At 39.1% G+C, this 15361-nt stretch overlaps 1 protein-coding gene across 1 annotated transcript in view; it reads left to right on the forward strand.

Moving 5' to 3' along the window:
• The window catches only part of CA10 (carbonic anhydrase 10), a 638185-nt gene that overhangs the window by 533818 nt on the left and 89006 nt on the right, over window positions 1-15361 (forward strand). The window contains exon 4 of the mRNA XM_061176004.1: window positions 730-915. Within this exon, the coding sequence (XP_061031987.1) occupies window positions 730-915 (186 nt within the window). The remainder of the gene's footprint in view (window positions 1-729; window positions 916-15361) is intronic.

Below are 15361 nucleotides of genomic sequence, written 5' to 3' on the forward strand. Positions count from 1 at the left end.
ATCAAGTTCAAGAGAAAAGGAGGGAAAGAAACCCCAAGCAGTAAGGTTCAGCTTGCAGGGGCTGAAGCAAGATGGAATAGGAAGTCTGTAAAATGGGACGCTTATATGAATCTCTTTAGCTTAACATTGAGGCCACAAACTGCAAGAAAGTATCAGAGCTCTGACTCTTTGCAGTGTCTGGTTGCAGGGGTGAGAGAAGGACCTAAACCAAGACACACCAGACTGAATGCTTGAGACTACAAACATAAGCCTCAGTCTCCCCCTAAGGTTTGCTCTTATTCACTCATTTTAGCTTACTTGTCTCTCTTTTGGCCTTTGTAGCATCTCATCCTTACTAACTGCTTTCTCCAATTTCTCACACCTGAGATTTTAACTTTTACAGCATCTTTACATTCCAAATATTTATGGTAAGAAGACAAGTTAATTCTTTATAAGTGCAACGTCCAAAATATTAGTCACAGTTGATGAGGTTTCCTTTGAGTTCCTACCTCAGATTCCTAAATGATAATGTGGCTCATGACTCACAGAAAGTACCATAGATGCCAGGTAGGGCAGAAATGCTCTCTGGGGAGGCTGTCACTCCCTACTCCACATGTGGAATTAGCCTAGTGTCTTCCTATCAAAAGGAAGCAAAAGGCATTGGTCTAAGCACCATGCTGGGTTGAGTGAGAAATTGTGAGAAATGGAAGGAGGAGAGCCTTGTTTGACCTGTTGCTCATTGCCTTGCAGGTCAGTGGGACCATGTACAACACTGGAAGACATGTGTCCCTGCGCCTGGACAAGGAGCACTTGGTCAACGTATCAGGAGGGCCCATGACATACAGTCACCGGCTGGAGGAGGTCCGGCTACACTTTGGGAGTGAGGATAGCCAAGGGTCAGAGCACCTCCTCAACGGACAAGCCTTCTCTGGGGAGGTATGTGAGGTTATTGAAGTACTACAGGTAAGTGCCAATTAATAAGATTTGGTGCTTATTTATATCCAAGGTGTGATGACAGATGGAAAGACTGCTCTTGTATCTATGAAATAAGAAGGTCTGTGCCTCCTTTCTCCATCTGTCTTTTGCAAGTTGACATAGAAGTTTATAATGAGCTTCCAGTGTTTTCCAGGGAAGACCACAGTGAAACTTGATATTTCCTCCTGAGACATTGGTGCAGCTCTCTTGTGACTAATGCCCTAAGATATCGCCAGATCATTATTTCAACCCTAAACCCTCACCTTACATGTACATCTTCATTTACACCTATCTGTGCAATCAGCCCCCTATATGTCACATATATTTGCATAGATTCCATAATTCTCCTTCTGGCAGAATGGGTCTTATTTGCACAAAACTACTACGTATAGCGAAATAAATGTCAGGGAACTAAATAGTCTGAGTTTCTGCAGAATGTGCCGCCATTAATGGTGAGTGTCACTGTGTCTACCATCAACCCAGACAGAACTCAGGCTACATCAGTGAGCCAAACCACACCTTCAGTTATAGGACAAGAGCTACAATTTAAACAAATATCATGTGTGCTATGACATATGACACTTGATAAGCAGGGTGTAGTTAATTTGACCTCTTTTACCTCCCTTACACTTGAGGGTGGTTATCAACTAGAGGTCAGGTGTCCTTATATGCTAAATATCTTGTAGCTAGGTTTCTGTTTAAGAGTCCTCAATAACTGATGTCAAGAAGGCTTTCAAATAACAGAAGTATGTATCTCACTATTGGCTTGGTCTTTTTAATATTTTTAATCAAGATCATGTTTAAACCTGGCATTGTTTTTAATATAATAAGGCCACACACTGAGAAAGAGATCCACAGCTGAATGAGTCCAGTGGCCAGATCTTAATGATCATTCAAAATGCATCAACTGAGAACCTACCTAGGCACTGTGCTAGTTACCAGGGATACGGAGATATATATATGTAAAGACACAGTTCCTACCACAGAGGAGCTCAAAGAATACTATATTCAAATCATTAAAGTATAATGCCATGCTGTAATGGAGATGTACAAAGACCTTGGCCATCTCTAAGGAAGAAGTGACAAATTTTCCTTGAAGCGTGCAGAAGTTTCACAGAGGAGGTGCCCTTTGAACTGGGCTGAGAAGAGAAGCAATGCAAAACAAGTTTAAGAGCATCAGCTTTGGCATCAAAGAACCTGAGTTTGTACCTCCTGCTGTGATACACAGTAATTGTGTGACCTTGAGATGGTTACTTGATCCTTCTAAGGCTGAGTTTATATACCTCTCCAGGTTGTTTTGAAAATTAAGTGGGATTAAAGATGTAAGGATCACTAGAAGTACTCAATAGTTGATAGACAACAAAGATAAAACAGGAAACAAGGAACAGCAAAGTCACCAAGGTGTGTCAAGGCACTGTGCTTGGGGGAAGCTGCACGTGGATTTCATCTATGGTCTATTAGTAATGGCTGCATAGAGGACCGGGTTGAGCAGGAATATGAGTCTCCTTTCTGAATCTGTAGGGGAAAAAAAGCTAGGAATGATTAGGGATGTCTGCCAAAGGGACATGAGAATGTAATGGGAAATTCTGAAGAGTTAGAGATCCTGAACTAACATATAGCAAGGAATATGATGAAAGCAGGGCAAAAACTCATGAACTGAGAATGACTGGGGACTGCCAGTCTGAATTAGAGACTATTTAAAATTAGATAAACTCTTCCTTTTTAAATACGTTATTTTAAGATTTGTATTCATTTTCTTTGTTGACTGACATTTATTTGCTGTTATTTCTTTGTTTTTCTCCCCTACTGAACTTTAAATTCCAGTGCCTATCACAATATTGTCTCAGAATAAAAATGAATTTGTGAATGAATTTATTAAATGAATGAGTGAAAAAATATAGATGGTTACCAGGCTAAAATCTTTACGTTGTAGAATTTCTTAAAGTTGCTTGTTTCTTCAATATGTAATAAGGGTGCTTTGTAACTTGTATATAAACTACAATTTTGGAGTAAATGAGGGCTTCCAAAACCCTTAAGGGAAACATATAACAATTTGATCTTGATGTATTAATTTTCCTAGACCTACTCCGGACCACAAGTATCAGCTGCTCCAAAGAACCTGCATTTTTAAAGCTCCCAGGAGAGTATGAATATTAGGTTTGTGAAGCACTCCATCAGTAGTACATTATTAAGTGTTCTCAATGAAAAAAGCATTTAAACAGAGTTGTGAATTAGAATTAACTGGGGAAAATTGCCAAAATATTTACATTTGAATCCTTCTCCGGAAGAAGCTGAATTAGTCTCCAGAGAAGGGGTCCAGGAATGTGCATTTGTAAAAATTTTTGCGAGAGAATTTGGTTAGTTACCACTGTGTCAATTTCAGCTCAGGTTCTGCCTGAATTATCTCAGTTTTCTAGAGAAGGAGGACTTAATCAACAAAGCCATCCTGCACAAAAATTTTAAAAGGCGCACCGGAAGTAATTGCCCCCTGGACATGGCAAAGCTGGGGTGCTATCTAGACTAATGGTGTTTGGAGAACAGCTTCCCAAGCAGAGCAGCCACACACACATCCCCTGCTCCAAGGCAAGATTGACATTCAGCCTCAGCACAAATAGTTACAATTTGCCCTGAGTACACCACATCAGATATATCACATTTCTTTCTGAGCCCCTGAGTATGAGTGGTCTAAAAACTGGTGTGGGTTTAGGTGCAAAAAAACAGAATGTTGAAAGCACCAAAACATGTCATGTGGAAAGAGTTGGATAGGCATTGATTTTTGAGATACCTCAAAGATATTGCAGGTTCCAGACCACTGCAATAAAGCGAAGATCACAATAAAACAAGTCACGTGAATTTTATTTCCCAGTGCATATAAAAGTTATGTTTACACTATACTACAGTAAGTGTGCAATAGCACTATGCCTAAAAAAACATTGTGCATACCTTAATTTAAAAATACTTTATTGCTAAAAAATGCTAACCATCATCTGAGTCTTCAGTGAGTCACAGTAGTAACATCAAAGAACTGATCACAGATCACCTTAACAAATATAATAATAATGAAAAAGTTTGAAATATTGCGAGAATTACCAAAATACGACACAGAGACACAAGTGAGTAAATGCTATTGGAAAAATGGCACTAATAGACTTGCTCAATGCAGGGTGGCTGCAAACCTTTAATTTGTAAAGAACACAGTATCTGCACAGTACAAGAAAGTGCAACAAAACAAGGTATGCTTGCATTTAGCCCTGCGAGATCAGCTCGGTGGTGGTCTGTGACCACCCAGAGGGGTGGGATAGGGAGGGTGGGAGGGAGATGCAAGAGGGAGAGGATATGGGGATATATGTATACATATAACTGATTCACTTTGTTATACAGCAGAAACTAACACAACATTGTAAAGCAATTATACTCCAATAAAGATGTTTAAAAAATAATAAAAATTAATTCATTAATTAATTAATAAAAATAAATAAAGGGCTTTTGTGAGCAAGAAGAGTTTAACATCTTCTATGTGGGATGATGGGAAAACATAGGGTCAATTGTCCAAAATTCCAGAGAGATGGCAGTCAGCTAAATATATGTTCTAACAATGAGAGCTATCTATCTATGGAATGAGTCTGCCTCTGAAAACAATGAATTCTCATCACTGGAATTATTATCATGGAATGGAATTTGAGGACTTCATAAAAGTGACTCATCCTAACAAGCAAGTGAGCTATGGGCTTTACTGTACCTTATAATGCCAAAACTCTACCCAACCCATGATTTCCTTAGGGAAAATATTTTCCAGTTGGTTTCTACTGAGGGTTAGCCCCAGTTAAGTAAGTATATGTCATCCATAGATTAACTGTTTATTTTTAGTTTGAGCTATTTTCAGAGCTGCCTTTGTTCTCTATTTTGAGCTATCCTCTGAGAGGACCTAGGTAAACACTTCGGCAGCAAAGCATTTGTTTATTGTGTTGACAATGAATAATCGCATTGCCATCTGCCCCATCTATTATTGCTGATCACGATAAGCCAGTTAATGCCGAGCATTTTCCTTGGCGCAGTGCAACAGTCATTATCTGAAGAGCTGTAGATTAATTGCAGTCTTTTCTAGTGAGGTTATTGTAATTGATGGTCATCATTTGCTTTGTTTTATAAAGCTGTGTGGATGCACAACACTGTCAGCAACTGTGTTTTTATAAAAATTATTCGTGTCCTACACAAGAACTCCTGGATGCATTGTCAGGGATTGGTGATAAATGAGCATATTCAGACATTCAAACGTCTCCATTTTTTTAAGATGGGAAAATTAACCATTTTTAATAAATAAGACATTTAGCTTGCTAATCGTGTCTGAGTGGTTAGATTAATGTCCAATACAAAGTAGGGTATTAATGAAAAGAAAAAATATATTAACCAGGAAAAAGATAATATTTGAAAAGAATCATGTCCGTGGATTAAGTTGCAGTAGTGAGTTTAGATAAGAAGAATCTTTCTTATTTGGGGAAATTGGAAGTATTCATTTTGAAAACCTTCCTTAAGTTCTTCACTTCAAAGGGTTAAGGGGGTACACTGAGAATTGCACCAGCCACTTCATGGAATACCTGTGGCCAGATCCTCCTGTTTATTTTATCCACTCTTCACATAGCTAGTGTGCTTCTGCTGTGTTCTGAGCTCAAAACCCTGGTCCTGCCCAGAGAAGCATACAGTTTATTGAGGCTTACATATGTTTATAATACAACATAATATGGCTTATACTTGAGGATTGTTCTGGAAAGGGAACTATGAAATAGCTCTCTCCGGATTGTATTAAGGAGAGGATGGATGAACAGCTGTGTGATCTGACACAGTTGCTGCTCCCTATGAAGGCTGGGTAGAAATACATCAACCTTTCAAGTCTCAGCCTCTTGAATCTTGATTCTGTTCAAACACATTTGAGGGAGGAAAAAGTCCATAGCTGTTGCTATGTAGATAAGATTTGTTTAATTAAAAGGGGAAATAAAAGTCCCATGCAGAATATATGTATTTTTAGTGGCTCTGAATCAGAATAGAGAAAACAATTATCTCAGTGCAAACAATTGAGACTAAACAACAGAAACTGCAGACCTTGTCCTCTTCAAGGAATCAGTTATTTGCATCTCTGAGAGACCGGTTTCACCAAAGTAACACAAATTTGTAGGAATAAGCAACTAACACCAAATCGTCCTGAAGTGTGCAAAGGTATGAAAGTGCTGAGGAACACATGACTGACAACCAGGGCCCCATGAGGCACTGAATGGTTTTGGGAGGAGGTACTCCAGAAATCTAATTAGCACCTTGCAGGAGGCTGGGACCTCCTGGTAGAGATGCTCCATTGGCACAACTGGGGATTTGAGGGGGAATGAGAATTGGGATATTCAAAAATAACAGGTACATGAGTAATACACATAGAAGAGCTACTTAAGTGCCATGGGAAAGCTGTTCCCTCTACCCTGATTTCTAGCTCCATCTTCCTCCCCCTATATCCAGCACAGCCCACCTGGTTTTGCTTTCCAAGTCCCCTTCCCTCCTCCCAGCCAGTAAAGTGTTGCTGCCTCCTTTTGACTTCCAGAGAATCCTGTATATTCATTTACTACAGGAGTCCACAAACTGTAGACTGTAGGCCAAATTCAGCCAAGGAGCTAAGGATGGTTTACATTTTTAAAGGATTGTTTTTTAAAGAGAAGAATATGCAACAGAGACCATATGTGGCTTGCAAAAGCCAAAATATTTATTACCTGGCCTTTTAGAGAAAAATTTTGCTGACCCCAATCGATTAAATTACCCATCGCTACAGATTTTATAACTGTTTACTCTCACTTCTGGAACCACATTTCTTGTTGATAGGAATTTTATCTTGATCATTAATGTATTTCAGAACCTAGTACATTGGCACATGACAGCAGAGTCAATAAATGTTTGCTGAATTAAGGAATAAATAATCTTGGTAATCCCCTCAAGGACAGAGATTTTTTGCTATTCATCTTTGTACATCATGCACCTAGCACAGTGCCTAACATACATTAGGTGTTTCTTAATTGATGTTTGTGGAATTAATCATTCAATCACTGAATAAATAACTTACTCTACTATTGGTGTTTTAGGAATTGGAACTTTATAGGCTTTTTTCCCTGGAATTTTGGGTGTGGTGCATTCATTGACTATATAGGGATTATTATATATAGCCTCATTTAAATTGAAGTGTTTTAATAAAGGCTGTCCAAAGCACCAAATTCCATTAGAAACTGGAAGAAAGGAAGAGTGATTTATTTCACAGTAACCACTAAGAGAAGTTCTGGGCTTTCTCTGAGAAAGAGGTATGCTTTGAGACGAGGTACTAACCTAGCCCTATTCTAAATGTGGTAAAGAACAGAAAGGGATTGAACAATTGTCACCTTGGAGGAATTTTATATCCATTGGAGGGACAAGGCACAGACTTGAATCAATTACTGTGCAGTGCAATCCAGAACTTATTCAGTCACACCCATAGGTGGCTACAGAATCTCACTGCTAATACCCAGTCACTGTTTACATGCTTTGTGATTTACTTTCATTCTTTCATTTAGTTAACAAATATTAATTGAGAGCCTACCATGTGCTACAGTGAATTAAACTGGTAAAAATCCTGCCTGTAAGGTAATTAAGTCTAGTGGGGATAGACAAATAATAAATAATAAACATAATAAATGAGTAAATTTCTATGGTAAGTATGATAAATGCTATGGGAAAAGAAATAGATCAGAGTAAGGGGGATCAGAGGATGAGGAGTGGAGGTAGTGAGTTACAAGTGTAAATATGGTGGTCAGTGTAGACCTTGTTGAGAACATGACATTTGTGAGGTTGCCATGGGGATGTCTAGGGAAAGGACATTCTAGGCAGAGGCAACAACCAATTTCATAGCTTTGAAGTGGGAGAAAGCTTGAGTGTTCTAGGAAGACCAGGAGCTCAAGTGTAAGTGATCAAGTGTGAGAGGTCAGAGAGAGAAGAGTAGGGCCGGGAGCTGCTGCAGATCATCACCTCTGCATGGATTTTGTATGGACTTTGGCTTTTACTCTGAATGAATTCCAAAGCACATTGACATAAATTCTCTGATTTAATCACTAAACACTAGCTCAGTGAGGTTCCCCTTAATATTATCCCCTTTATACCTGGGGAAACTAAGGCCCAAGACCATCCTGACAATAAGTGATTGAGGCTGGATTTAATTCAGGTCTTCTGATACATAACATTGCTTACCATAGGCTAAGGTTTATACATAAACCCCAAAATAATCAATGTTCACCTACTCTGGGCCCTAGTCCAGTGGGGAAATTCGAAGATCTGTAGGCTGCAGGGCCTGCCTTTCAGGAGCCTTCAATCTAGTGGAAGACCCCATCTTCCCAAACAGACTGTTAACTCCCTGCAGCCACAGAGTAGGTTGTGTCTTTTAATATCACATACATGTGATAGGCACTTGGTAGATTGAATGAGTAAATGAATATCATTTAAAAGACTGTAGCTTTCAGAGAGTCTAAATTATGCCCAGTATATCATAAATTAAATTCTGTTGTCATAATGACAAACCTAATAAAGTCAATGGCATTATTAACAGAAGATCTAAGTGTTAATGTCAAATTATTTACAAATATAAGGTAAGTGAATTTTCAGTGTACCTGGGAGGAGTAATGGAACAATTGATAACTGGTGTGCTAGAAAAATTCATTTAGATTCCTCATTTCAGCCCTGGAATTACTCCCAGGATCAGACCAGGGAACTTGTCTTTGCCAATGCTAGAAGCCAAAGCTCTGGATTCCAGGAACCAGTCCCACCCAGAGTGAACAAACTGACCTTTAAGAAGTAAAGCAAACAGAGGTCAGAAGCCCAGTGGTAGAGCAGATTATGATGATACTAGCAAGCAGATGATGAATCTGATCTAAGGATAGGCACTTTTCCCTTTGGACATTTTTATAATTACTTCTGGGAAAGGACAGCCCAGTCCAGTCAGCAGCTTCCTGGATTGCCATTTTAGATGAACACTTTGGGGCTGCCTAAGAGAGAAGTCATTGCATTTGAAGACAAATTGTTGAGATCAGTTCATTATCCCATTGATTCCATCCCAACCTGTATCATAACTCTGATCTGGTCCTGCCAGGGTGGCATTATGGCAACCACCATCTTCCTTTACTTGATTTTTATCTCCCCCCTTGGTGTCCGTCTAAAGCAGGGAGGGAAGTGTTATATTACAATGACAATATTTTTTTTAACATCTTTATTGGAGTATAATTGCTTTACAATGGTGTGTTAGTTTCTGCTTTATAACAAAGTGAATCAGTAATACATATACATATGTTCCCATATCTCTTCCCTCTTGCATCTCCCTCCCTCCCACCCTCCCTATCCCACCCCTCTAGGTGATCACAAAGCACCGAGCTGACCTCCTTGTGCTATGCGGCTGCTTCCCACTAGCTATCTATTTTATGTTTGGTAGTGTATATATGTCCATGCCACTCTCTCACTTTGTCACAGCTTACCCTTCCCCCTCCCCATATCCTCAAGTCCATTCTCTAGTAGGTCTGTGTCTTTATTCCCGTCTTACCACTAGGTTCTTCATGACCTTTTTGTTTTTTCCCTTAGATTCCATATATATGTGTTAGCATACTGTATTTGTTTTTCTCTTTCTGACTTACTTCATTCTGTATGACAGACTCTAACTCCATCCACCTCATGACAAATAACTCAATTTCGTTTCTTTTTATGGCTGAGTAATATTCCATCGTATATATGTGCCACATCTTCTTTATCCATTCATCTGATGATGGACACTTAGGTTGCTTCCATGTCCTGGCTATTGTAAATAGAGCTGCAATGGACATTTTGGTACATGACTCTTTGAATTATGGTTTTCTCAGGGTATATGCCCAGTAGTGGGATTGCTGGGTCGTATGGTAGTTCTATTTTTAGTTTTTTAAGGAACCTCCATACTGTTCTCCATAGTGGCTGTATCAATTTACATTCCCACCAACAGTGCAAAAGTGTTCCCTTTTCTCCACACTCTCTCCAGCATTTATTGTTTCTAGATTTTACAAAGACAATATTAAAGACAGTCATTAACTGGGACTTGATCAGGGGTCAGTAGAACCTAACTGTCATCATAGAGATCATCACTGTTATGACTCTACAAGTGTTGAATGGGATCATCTTTTATTTAGTAACCAGTGACACTACAGTTAGAGGATGGGTACTGCTTCTAACACTTCTGTGAACCAGCAACTGGTGAACAGTTAAGCTGGTACCATTGAAATGATTAGCGGTACATTTTTTGTCCATTTCCAAAGCTACAGTAATAAAGTCAATTGGAAAAGAAAATGTAAAGTAAAAAATGACTTGTTCACTACTAATCTGACCACGTCAATGTTCATTAAAATTTCTAGAGTTTCTGGGACTTCCCTGGCGGTCCAGTGGTAAAGAATCCACTTTACAATGCAGGGGATGCGGGTTCAATCCCTGGTCGGGGAACTAAGATCCCACATGCCGCCGGGCAAATAAGCTTGCTCACCACAACTACTGGCTCGCGATCCTCAACTAGAGAGCCTGCGTGCTGCAAACTACAGAGCCCACATGCTCTGAAACCCGCGTGACACAACTATAGAACCCATGCACCCTGGAGCCCGCAGGCCACAACTAGAGAGAAGCCCACACACCACAACAAAGAGCCCGCACCGCATCGAAAGATCCCGCATGCCTCAGTGAAGATCACATGTGCTGCAACTAAGACCAGACGCAGCCAAAAATAAATATAATAAAGAAATAAATAATAAAGTAAGATCTTTAAGAAAAACTTAATTAAAAAAATTTTGTAGAGTTTCCTCCAAAGATCATATCTCCACTTCAAGATACAGACCTGCTATTAGAAAGAAGTCTGCGCAAACCCTCCACCTAAAGTATCAGTGTTAGAGGCCCCACTGAGGTCATTTCTTCCCACCCACTTACATACAAAGGGAAAATTAGAGCCAGGAAGGGCAAGAGACCTTCCCGGAGTCACCGAGATTCAGTGGCAGAATTAAGACCAGAACCCAAGTTTCCTGACTCTTACTTTGGGATTTAACATTTTCTAAATAAAAATTGTAATTATATCAAATCCCAACATTCAAAAGACCATTTTAGGTCATCTGGTTTTTGTTGCCCAGTAAAGCAGGTGTAATCTGATATTCAGGTTTCCTGCCTTAATGAGCAGAACCCCATCACAAGGGCATTTATACAATCAGCCTCAAAAAGGCAAAGACATTGGCAGATTATTTCACAAACATGAGCAATCTTGAGTGCCCAACAAAAACACCACTGAGTGAGAACCTTTATAGTGTCTAATTCCAAGAAGTATGGAAATTAAAGTTTGGAAGACCAAAATAGAAAGTGAAATGCCTTAAAGATCCTTCATTTGGTCTCAATAGGAAAATGCAATCATACTATTGCATTAAGAACCCAAGGATATAAGCCATACTTTTCTACAGTTTGAATCCATCCTCTCACACATTATTCCCAATAACCATCCAGAACAGCTCAGCAATATTAAATATAAGTAATCTAGATAACAATATATTGCAAAATCAAATCATTAGATGTCTAGCCGCTCCATGGATATGCTGCTATGCAATTCAAAATAAAGCCGTTTAAAACCACCAGATTCATTTGCGCTGACATATCGATAAACTTTTGCTGAAACAAAGCTAATCATTTCAATGGTGCCAACTTAATTGCTTACCGGTTAATGGATAATAAACAGACCTGAGGATTAAAATATGGACTAATTACTGTACTCAATTCCATTTACTTGATTTCATGTTCCATTAATTCCTTGCATCATTTCTAGTAGAAATCTTAGATTTATGGTCACCTCAAATGAATTATACCACTTAGTTGCCTGTGGCATGCTCATGCTCAGAATTGGTTGGAAAGGGCAGAATTCTGGGCAGTTAATATTTAGCCAAAGCAGGCTAGGATATAGTAAATGAAGGTAATTATCCATTCCTAAATACCAGCCAGAGTCAGCCTCTATAAATCTATCTTCATATCAGCAGTAAAAGGGCAAGACTAGGATTGCTCTCATGATTATTCATTGGACCAGCTTATTAGAAGCAGTCTCCAAGAGCAGTCATTGCCTTGGCCTGTAAGAGGGCTGCAGGGAAACAGAGACAAACACATCATGGGAAAGGACATTGGCCTAGGAGACGGACACTAGGGCCACCAGAGAGAGGGCAACATTTTGACTTAACAGATCTGACTTCAAGACCCTGCTCTGTCAATCACTAGCTGTGTGATCTCAGTAAGGGCAGAAATAGGCAAGTCACTTAGCCTTCCTTAACCTTTTAAGCTGTGATATGGGGTAATAATGCCAGTTCTATACACACTATAGAGTGATGTGCAGTGCAAAAAAAAAAAAAAAGGCACTTCTGAGATAGTGCTCTTATAGTATAAAACTGACTTGTACAGCAGTTGTGCTGTACAAGTGCTGTACATGTCAGTTATTAGCCAGTTTAACCCTTAGAGCTCATCTAGTCCAAAATCCTTGCAGATAAAACATAAAGATACAATGTACTAATGTTATTACTACCATCAGCTTTCATTTACTGAGCATGTACTGTGTTCCAGGCATTGTGCTCAGTGCCTTATTGCACCCAATCCTCACAAGTTTCTTGTGAGGTAGCACTCATTAGCACCATTTTACAAAGAGGAAAGGAAGTTGGAAAGGTCAAAGAGCCTCCTTTCAGTCACTTGGTTGATATGGGGAAGAGCTAGGATTTGAACCCAGGTCTCTTACTCCAGCTATGCACTGAATGATCTTAGACAAGTCAGGTCACTTCTCTAGTTATGCCCCTAAGTAGCTTCTTGATCATGCTGTTCTCTCTCATCATAAGTGCCCTCTCTGTTACCTGAAATGATCTTTTAGCCCCTCCCAGTTCTGCATCAGCCTTAAGAATAGCCTGAACTTTTTCTGACTGTAAAGTGAGACAGGAGCCTATTTCTCCAAGTGGCACAATTTCTATGTAAAATATGACACAGCATCATGCCGTGGCCTGCTGAGAACCATAGCTTTATTCACCTTCTCCTCTCAGATGGACAGCAACCAGGAAGTTTCATACATATGCACAGATACATTTTTTCTCTCACTTCTTTGAAATATGATAAGCAAGAGATTGTATATCTGTGGATTTGTTTGTACATAAACACATCTGTTTCCCTCTGCAAACCATGAGGAACCATAGTCCTTAGTCTCAGAAGTAGCTTGAGTGAATACATTTTCTTGCTTTGGATCTATTTGCTGAACTAGGAATTTCTGGATTGAGCCTTGAAAATGAATCTTACAGGACCTATTTGACAAAATGAGCTTAGTCAGGAGGTTTTAAATCACTTTGCCAGGTACTTCCCTGGTGGCGCAGTGGTTAAGAATCTGCCTGCCGTTCATAGGCGAATTCTATCAAACATTTAGAGAAGAGCTAACCCTATCCTTCTCAAACTCTTCCAAAACATAGCAGGGGGAGGAACACTCTGAAACTCATTCTACGAGGCCACCATCACCCTGATACCAAAACCAGACAAAGATGTCACAAAGAAAGAAAACTACAGGCCAATATCACTGATGAACATAGATGCAAAAATTGTCAACAAAATACTAGCAAACAGAATCCAACAGCACATTAAAAGGACCATACACCATGATCAAGTGGGGTTTATCCCAGGAATGCAAGCATTCTTCAATATATGCAAATCAATCAATGTTATACACCATAGTAACAAATTGAAGCAGAAAAACCATATGATCATCTCAATAGATGCAGAAAAAGCTTTTGATAAAATTCAACACCGATTTATGATAAAAACCCTCCAGACAGTAGGCATAGAGGGAACTTTCCTCAACATAATAAAGGCCATATATGACAAGCCCACAACCAACATAGTCCTCAATGGTGAAAAACTGAAACCATTTCCACTAAGATCAGGATCAAGACAAGGTTGTCCACTCTCACCACTATTATTCAACATAGATTTGGAAGTTTTAGCCACAGCGATCAGAGAAGAAAAAGAAATAAAAGGAATCCAAATCGGAAAAGAAGAAGTAAAGCTGTCACTGTTTGCAGATGACATGATACTATACATAGAGAATCCTAAAGATGCTACCAGAAAACTACTAGAGCTAATCAATGAATTTGGTAAAGTAGCAGGATACAAAATTAATGCACAGAAATCTCTTGCATTCCTATACACTAATGATGAAAAATCTGAAAGAGAAATTAAGAAAACACTCCCATTAACCAATGCAACAAAAAGAATAAAATACCTAGGAATAAACCTACCTAAGGAGACCAAAGACCTGTACGCAGAAAATTATAAGACACTGATGAAAGAAATTAAAGATGATACAAATAGATGGAGAGATATACCATGTTCTTGGATTGGAAGAATCAACATTGTGAAAATGACTCTACTACCCAAAGCAATCTACAGATTCAATGCAATCCCTATCAAACTACCACTGGCATTTTTCACAGAACTAGAATAAAAATCTTAAAATTTGTATGGAGACACAAAAGACTCCAAAAAGCCAAAGCAGTCTTGAGGGAAAAAAGCAGAGCTGGAGGAATCAGATTCCCTGACTTCAGACTATACTACAAAGCTACAGTCATCAAGACAATATTGTACTGGCACAAAAACAGAAATATAGATCTATGGAACAAGATAGAAAGCCCAGGGATAAACCCATGCACCTATCGTCAGCTAATCTATGACAAAGACGGCAAGGATATACAATGGAGAAAAGACAGTCTCTTCCATAAGTGGTGTTGGGAAAACTGGACAGCTACACGTAAAAGAATGAAATTAGAACACCCCCTAACACCATACACAAAAATAAACTCAAAATGGATTAGAGACCTGAATGTAAGACCCGACACTCTAAAACTCTTAGAGGAAAACATAGGAAGAACAGTTTTTGACATAAATCACAGCAAGATCTTTTTTGATCCACCTCCTAGAGTAATGAAAATAAAAACAAAAATAAACATGTGAGACCTAATGGAACTTCAAAGCTTTTGCACAGCAAAGGAAACCATAAACAAGACGAAAAGACCACCCTCAGAATGGGAGAAAATATTTGCAAATGAATCAATGGACAGAGGATTAATCTCCAAAATATATAAACAGCTCATGCAGCTCAATATTAAAAAAACAAACAACCCAATACAAAAATGGGCTGAAGAGCTAAATAGACATGTCTCCAAAGAAGACGTACAGATGGCCAAGAAGCACATGAAAAGCTGCTCAACATCACTAATTATTAGAGAAATGCACATCAAAACTACAATGAGGTATCACCTCACACCAGTTAGAATGGGCATCATCAGAAAATCTACAAACGACAAATGCT

Source organism: Eubalaena glacialis, chromosome 19 (assembly GCF_028564815.1).
Source record: "Eubalaena glacialis isolate mEubGla1 chromosome 19, mEubGla1.1.hap2.+ XY, whole genome shotgun sequence".
Taxonomy (NCBI): Eukaryota; Metazoa; Chordata; class Mammalia; order Artiodactyla; family Balaenidae; genus Eubalaena; species Eubalaena glacialis.